An 8,603-nucleotide genomic window follows, 5' to 3' on the forward strand; every position below is an offset into this window, starting at 1 on the left:
TCCTGCATCATGACCAGGACCTTCAATGTGTCAACTGAATTTTATTAAACATAGATTGGCATGACTCCACTGTTATGAACCTGTATGACCTTTTCTTTCACAGGCTAATGATGTTGGAGCATCCATGATCATCCATGCTTTTGGAGCCTACTTTGGCCTGGCAGTGGCTCGAGTGCTTTACCGACCAGGTTTAAGAAATGGACATGAGAATGACGGATCTGTTTATCACTCTGATCTGTTTGCTATGATTGGTAAGAGCCAGTTACACTTTAAACTAATGTGATTTATTAGTGATCTGCTTGTAGCAGTAGTGTTTCATTTGTCTGTAATTTTCCCTGACTGGTTCACCCCTGGCCTCCTGCACATGTATGACTTGTGCCACGTAGTGAACACAAATAACCATGCAGCATGTTAATCAGAATCAGAATCAGAATCAGCTTTATTGCCAGGTATGTGTACACATACGAGTAATTTGACTCAGGATTGTACATTGCTCATTATGTGCTTACTCATACAAAAATATCATAACACAATAATAAAATAATAATAAAATAAAATCAGACACAAACTACAGTATAGACAACACTAATATACACACTATGAAAAAAACAATATAGACATATTGACAAATAGTGCAGTGATCAGAGTACAAAGGATGCAAGAGTAAACTATTATTCTCATTATGTACATGTTGAATTGAATTGAATGAAAAGTAAGTGACTATGGTAAGCAATATTGACTCTACTGTGCATCAATCCTGCAAAAATCAATTTGAATACTCCACAATTACCCAACTTGCAGTGTGATGTGATATGAATGAGATTTTCAACATTAACTGATACAAATGTTACTTTATCACTTCTATAGGAACCGTCTTCCTGTGGATGTTTTGGCCCAGTTTTAACTCGGCCATCGCTGACCCGGGCTTCACTCAGCTCACAGCAGTGATCAATACCTACTTCTCCCTGGCTGCCTGTGTGCTCTCTGCCTACGCCATCTCCAGCCTCGTGGAGCACAAAGGAAAACTGGATATGGTCAGATAACTTTCCTTCAATATCCACACAATAACACTATTTTAAGATTTTATCCAACTAATTCAGTTATAAACTTGTTTTTATACCTTTATATACTACAGGTGCACGTTCAGAATGCCACATTGGCTGGTGGGGTTGCCGTGGGAACATGTGCTGACATGAACATTGGGCCATTTGGGGCAATGCTGATTGGATTAGTGGCTGGCATCATCTCTACCCTGGGCTTCAAGTACTTAAGTGTGAGTTGAAAATCAAAGCAAAAGGAGAACATTTTTTTAAAAAGGGGAACAAAAGTGATTTTAAATGATACTTTCTTAAAAGGTTCTCTTTTAATTTATTGTGATAAGTCAAGTAATCGATTTGTCAACTTCCAGAAAATCTGCAGCAATTTCAAGAATAGATTCATTGTTAAGTAATCTTTAAGCAAACATTTAAAATAAAAATCCCTTGTTTCAGCTTCTCAAATGCGGATATTTTCTGGTTTTCTTACTCTTCCATGAAAATTAATTAGTTTTGATTTGTTGGTCAGACAAAATGAGACACCTTGGGCCCTGTGATGGGCATATTCTACAATTTGATCTGTTTTAGACCCAACGACTAATCGAGAAAATAATTGGCAGATTAAGTGATAGTGAAAATAATCATTAGTAGCAAAACAATTGATATTTGAAAAAATAAAAAAAAATTTGTAAGCCAAAGATTAGCAATACATACAATAGATACAATCCTACATATTTTGGTGATCTGAAGGCTCATGACAATTTTTAATCAAAACCTTTTAAAAGCCTTTCTTTCCTCCTCTATAGTCCATCCTGGCATCCAACCTCAGTATCCAGGATACCTGCGGTGTTCACAATCTGCACGGCATGCCTGGTATCTTGGGTGGGTTGGCTGGTATTGTGGCCGTGGCTCTGGGGAAAAAAGAGGGGTAACATTTTACCACCACAAATAATTATATGTATACACACACACTCATAATGGCATTGTAGCATATGACTAATTTTATGCTTCAGTCACATGTCAGCTCTTACATTCCTGTTTTCTCTCCCCCTCCTCTTCAGAGGTGATGCTGCCATGCAAGCTGCTGCCTTGGGTTCATCCCTTGGGTTTGCTTTTGTTGGAGGTGCTGTTACAGGTGATTGGGGATGAAAAATGAGACCATAAATGTGACACATGACAGTTAAATTTATGAACACTTTTTCACTTAGCAGAAAGCACAGGGTTCTTATAATTTAGCAAAATCGCAACATCTGAGTGATCAAACAATTCATTCTTCTTCATCTTCTTCAAGGTTTAATAATGAAGTTGACGATTTGGGGACAGCCTCCAGACCAGAACTGCTTCGATGACTCTATTTACTGGGAGGTAAGAAATCCCATTCCTCATGAATATTATGTTACTGTCAAGCACCGCATGCGATAGATGCAGTACTCCCATATTTTTTTATTTATTAAATTAGTGGTTAGGGGATCATATTACAGTAAATGGATGTGGCTCACCCCATAATTATAAATCAAGATTGTATCTGCTGGTGAACTCGACCCAGATGGTACAGCTTATAAACCAATAATTGTTTGACTGTCAAGCTACTGCTATCCTATATATATATATATAAGTATATGTATATAAGATTTCATCTGCAGGTAAACTCCTGTAACTATTTGATGTCCACACCACAAAATTTAGGTCTCTCATTATGCTACTGACTGATAATATGGATTGCATGTTTTCAGGTTCCTTTGAAGGAGGAGGAGAAGGAGGAGAGCTTGGCTTATGCCGATCACTCATAGAACAAAGCAGACGTTTAAATACCTGCCCACCGACTGCTGAGCTAGAAATTAAGATGTAAAGGATGATCAGCTACACCATGTCAGCTTTTCTTCATTTCATCCTTACATTATAAAAAGCATGAAAGCATATTTTCTAATATTAGCATAGTATATGTATTTTTCCTCATACGTTCCTATATATTTCCATACACCTGGCAAATGTATTTCTGCTGAGGCTCAGGTCAAAGAGAGGAGTTAAATCTGCTTTGATTTGCTGCTTCATGTCACCTCACTGGAGCCCAGTCCCCAGGGCAGGGATAGTCATAAAATATGTTGTAACTTCTGAACCTTCGCATTGCTCATCTGCCACTGCTTACAACCATGTTCTATCGATCTGAGGGCAGCTGTACAATAACTTCAGTTCAACGAGCATTCAAAGCTGTGCATTTAGAACTGCAGGGCTAGATTAAACTGACTACACACAGTAGTGTTAATCAATGACATTGACCAGTGGGCATGTGCTCTTGTTTGTATTATATACTAATACTGTCATAATAAATGTGTTTTTTATACAATACCAGTGTTTACATGTGTTTTTGTGGTCTAATCTTGCTGTAAGTTCAGATATTTGCGGAAATATTACAATCTTCCTTGCTTCCTTACATTTGACTTTAAATGACACAATTAAGTCAAAAGTAAATGATGAATACTTGCGTTACATTAGCTGATATTTATGCTAATGACCAATGTTTTCTATACTGTATGTATTTTTAGCGCGTACTATAGACTAAACTATACTATAGTAATACTACACATTTACTATAACTAGAATCATCATATTATTACTCTAGGAATGCTCTATAGTGTTTTCAAAACACAACTGCAGAAACACTATATAATACTATTTTAAATAACAGCCTATAGGAATACTACAAAGATCTAGATACATAGTATTACTATTGAAATATTAGGGGGCTACTATAGCTAATAAAATAGCACTACAAAAAAAAACTATAGTAATACCATAGCTGATGGAAAATACTATTTAATACTAATGTTTTCCAACATTAGGTGATTTGTGATTAATAAATTCATGTTGTACATTTGTAGGGCTGGGCCGATGGATCGGCGATGGTTGACAGACATCAGGACGTTGAGCTGGCATCTGATTGTATACTTTGCACCTACCTCGGAATTCTCTTCTCTCCCTACTCTGACACGCTCACACACACCTATACTTCAGGTAAACATCCTGGCTTACTTCGCCCCTCTCTGTCTCTCTCCCCCCGTCTGCTCCATTTTCTCCATCAGCAGTATGATTTATAAAGTCGCATAAAATAATGAGAACTCGTCGTTTTTCCGTATATTTCCACCCGCGATCCCTTATCACGGCAGCAGGTGAGCCGCACGTCAGCTTATTAATGACGCAGCCTGTCCAACAACTGAAACCAACATCCGCACCCTGCTGCTTTACCTGGTCCGTGCATAAAATATCCACCGCGACTTGTAACGTAAGTTAATAGTCTACCAATTTTTTTTACCGAGTGAACTTTGTGCGAGAACACATGCACATAAGACGACTACTGCCTCCCGCGCGCGCACCCGATGACATCGTCCATCCTGATGTTTCATTGCAGACGTCGTCCGATGGAAATTTTGTAGACATCGCCCAATCCTATGCATTTGTGCACACAATTATTTTCTGCTCCTTTAAAAGTCATAGAAAAAAACAACAGAAATGTTTGCTTTCTTAAGCAAAAACGTAATTGTTCCAGTTTTTAATTAATTTAATTTTTGCTGACAGTGACGCTAAAAGGGCAGATAATGCATTTAAATTGAAGTCATATGTACCATTATTAATGCAAACCAACTTATATCCTCAACTCTTTTTCTCTATTATGTTGTTTTGGTAATTTTTTTTATACATTAGTGATTGAAAGAGGGTAACCCAGACGCAGGCCGCCAATGTCACCTGTCACTGTTCAACAAAACGATTATGGTGAGAACCTTTCGCATGTTAACAGTAAAACAGGCGATGGAGTGTGTGTGTCAGGGAGACTGGCTCTCATCCATCAACCTCAAGGACGCATACTTTTATGTGTCTGTCATCCCTGGACACAGGAAGTTTCTGCGGTTCTCATTCCAGCGCGCCCAGTACCAATACAATTGCCTGCCCTTCAGTTACTCCCTGGCCCCGCGCACTTTCTCCAAGTGTGTCGAGACGGCCCTGGAGCCGCTGCGGCGGCTGGGCATCAGGGTCCTGTTTTATCTGGACAACCTGCTGCTGCTGGCGCGGTCCTGGGACAAGGCGGTGGTGCAGACGGCCCAGCTAGTCGCACACCTGTCTTGCCTGGGTTTCACGGTGAACTGGAAGAAGAATGCTCCTCTCCCCTTCCAGCGGCTCACCTACCTTGGTGTAGTACTGGACTCCTCTCTCTGGAGAGCGCAGCTGTCTCAGGAGAGGGTGGATGCTCTGATGGAGCTGCTCCGCCGTGTTGTCCCACGGGCAGTGGTGACGGCTCTGTCGGTCATGAGGCTTCTGGGCCTCATGTCGGCGGCTAACGTGGTGGTCCCCCTGGGCCTCCTGCACATGAGGAGGATGCAGCGGTGATTCATCCGAACCAGGGGTTGGAACCGGTGGCCTGCCTGCTGCCGGGGTGCTTTCGTTCCTCCAGCTGCTCATGGACAGGGGTATGGCGTTCAGTATGGTGAAAACCTACGCTGGCGCCATCTCGTCCTGTCACGAGGGCTTCGGGACACACTGCTCCACAGTGGGATTTGGCGCTGGTCTTACGCACATTGAGCCAAGCCCCATTTTAGCCTTAGAGACAGTGGACCTGAGGTTTCTTTCGGCCAAGGTCACCTTACTTGTGGCTCTGACATCGGCCAAGAGGGTCAGCGATCTGGCTGCCCTCTCTGTGGCTCCGTTGTGTCTCAGGATTCAGTCTGCCGTTCTGCACCCCAAACCTGCATTCATGTAAGTGCATCACTAGCTTTTTTCGATCGCGGGTGATTACTCTCTCAGGCTTCTTTCCTCCCCCCCATGAGTCTGTGGATGAGGCTACATCCCACCTCCTCTGCCCAGTGCGTGCGCTGTCCTGTTATGTGGCACGCACGGCTGCCTGCCGCCGTTCGCAGTGCTTGTTTGTGCACTACAAGGAGCAGTCCAAGGGACTTCCCCTGTCAGCACAGCGCCTGTCTCCCTGGCTGTGCGAGGCTATTTCACAGGCCTATATGTCGGCCGATGAGTCCCACCCGGTCGGCATCAGGGCACACTCCACGAGAGAATGACGATGGACGACATCTGCACGGTGGCTCATTTTCATGGCTCTGGGCAGGTGGGTTTTTGTGCTTCGTGGTACCGTATGGGCCAGTGAGGCGTTGACTCATCCTGCTTCGCCTCTAACCCAGTAGCGATAGCCTTAGAGGGCGAAGCCTATACAAAATAGAAAGGTAGTTACGTACTGCAACTCCAGATTCTATGAGTATAGGCGCAGCCCTCCAAGTTGTAGGCCTCACTGGACCTTGGTTCTCAGTGCTGAAGAAAAGGCACTTGGGAGCCGAAGGCTAGGTCTCATCGTTGTATATGTACAAAGTGCGTAGGAGAGGCCCACGCTGTGGGTGGGCGTAGACAACATTTTTCAGTGCCACGTAGGCGCGCGTAGGGTAAACCCAATAGTGATAGCCTTAGAGGGCTGCGCCTATACTCATAGAATCCGTTTCTGACATTAATTGTTCCAAAATATTAGAAAACCCACATTGCCAAAAATGTTGTTAAAACCGCAGATACAACAAATTAATATTAGTAGTAATAGTAATTTTTACCTAGCTATTTAGCTATTAAGCCGCCATTTGAGTGACTCTTCAACCAGTCTGGTTGAACACCAACTTTTTTGGAAGAAGTCGTGGAGCGGCACTGGGTTCACTGAAAGATGTCCGAGTTGAAACACTGGAGCTTCCTGTCAGTAGCAGGTGAGTCAAGCTAAAAACGGCGATGGAACCAACAACGTTAACCTTATACAGTAAATAAAACAAATAAACACTAACTTAACTCACATGGTGTTGGCCAGAGACAGGGGTATGATGGCATACAGTGCGAACAAAGTTTCTATGTGCAGTTTGTATATAAATACTTATCTGACCAACACGTTTTTGTTCATGTCACTTCCCCAGTACAAGTTAACGCTAACAGCTGTTAGCTAACAATGACTGTACTAACATTAGTTGTTTGCTGGGTCACACAACCGACTAGGTTACGATGTTGATGAACGAGCCAGTGCGATGCAAAATATTTCTGAGAGGCCTGACGTCACAATATGCCACACGAACGCTTCCTCTGCGTAGTTTGTTTACACCAGGTGGGCACAAAGCACCAAATCAAGAGGCTATCATCTTAACTATTGTTAGCTTGTTGCACAGCAAGTACAAGCAGTAGGTTATGAATTTTATAATTTAAAACATACTAATTGCATGAATAGCAAACAGTTCAGAGAGGAAATGTATGAATACATGTGGTTACTAAATCTAACTAATACATTCTTTTTCATAGGTGTCTTTAGGTTGACTGCGTAAAAGGTAATTTCCCTCTGGGCCAGGGGGGCATTAGAGGAAGAACAATCGGATCCCTATTCCAGCCTGTGTTATCAGCTCCATGAGGACAGTTTTTCCATCTCTGGAATTCTATGGATTTAAGTAGGCTATGACTATGATGATTTGTGTAGTGCAAGTATGACTTTTGTGTTTGCTATGATTAACTGTAAGCTAATATTCATAAAGCGGTTTAATGTGCCTTTAAATGCTGCTGAGGTTGCAACCTTATTTATTCCCCTGGTGAGTGATACAGTTCAACTGATTTTGTCTCTATCAAAAGTATCAATGTATAGTTAATTATAATATCAATAGACAAGCATGCACCTTAATACATAATTAACATAATTGAATGAATAGCAAACAGTTTAGAGAGGAAATGCCCTGACCAAATCTGCAAATTACTCGACCTCTGTCTAAACACCACCTACTTCCAGTACAACAGTGGATTCTACAGACAGAAGCATGGCTGTGCCATGGGCTCACCAGTATCCCCGATTGTGGCAAACATCTACATGGAAGAAGTGGAGAATAAAGCCCTCAACTCCTTCAGAGGAATAGCACCGAGCCACTGGTACAGATATGTGGACGACACCTGGGTCAAAATTAAAAGCCAGGAAGTGCAAGCCTTCACAGAACACATCACCTCTGTGGACAGTAACATTGAGTTCACATGAGAAGATGTTCACAACAACAGTTTGGCCTTCCTGGACTGCGCTGTACACATTGAAGAGGACAGGAGCCTGCAGATTGGTGTTTAAAGAAAACCCACACACACAGACCAATACCTACTGTTCGATTCCCACCACCCACTGGAGCACAAGCTAGGGGTCATGAGAACACTGCACCACAGAGCGGAAAACATACCAACAAGCGCCCAAGCCAGAGAGAAGGAACAGAACCACCTGAAGGGGGCACTTACAGCCTGTGGATACCCTAAATGGACCTTTGTGAAAACAGCCACAAGATCCAAGAAGAACAAAACTACAGGGGAGGAAAAGAAGGTCAAACGCAACAACATTGTGATTCCATATGTGTCTGGAGTATCAGAGAAACTCAGGAGGATTTTCAACAAACACAACATCCCTGTGTTTTTTAAACCCAAGAACACACTAAGACAGATGCTGGTACACCCCAAAGACCGCACACCCAAACACAAGAAAAGCAATCTAGTGTATGCGGTCCAATGCAGTGAGGAATGCACAGACCTGTA

At 42.4% G+C, this 8,603-nt stretch overlaps 1 protein-coding gene across 1 annotated transcript; it reads left to right on the forward strand.

Annotated features, from left to right (window-relative positions):
- Positions 1-103: 103 nt before the first annotated feature.
- On the forward strand, positions 104-3,374 carry LOC123966169 (ammonium transporter Rh type A-like; the record flags this gene model as incomplete). Its single annotated transcript, XM_046042374.1, has 7 exons — positions 104-251; positions 868-1,034; positions 1,136-1,273; positions 1,841-1,962; positions 2,096-2,169; positions 2,326-2,399; positions 2,768-3,374. Coding segments are annotated over 7 exons (780 nt in total), but the record flags the coding sequence as incomplete, so codon positions are not given.
- Positions 3,375-8,603: the final 5,229 nt, after the last annotated feature.

Source organism: Micropterus dolomieu, unplaced genomic scaffold, assembly GCF_021292245.1.
Source record: "Micropterus dolomieu isolate WLL.071019.BEF.003 ecotype Adirondacks unplaced genomic scaffold, ASM2129224v1 contig_12836, whole genome shotgun sequence".
NCBI classification, from domain to species: Eukaryota; Metazoa; Chordata; class Actinopteri; order Centrarchiformes; family Centrarchidae; genus Micropterus; species Micropterus dolomieu.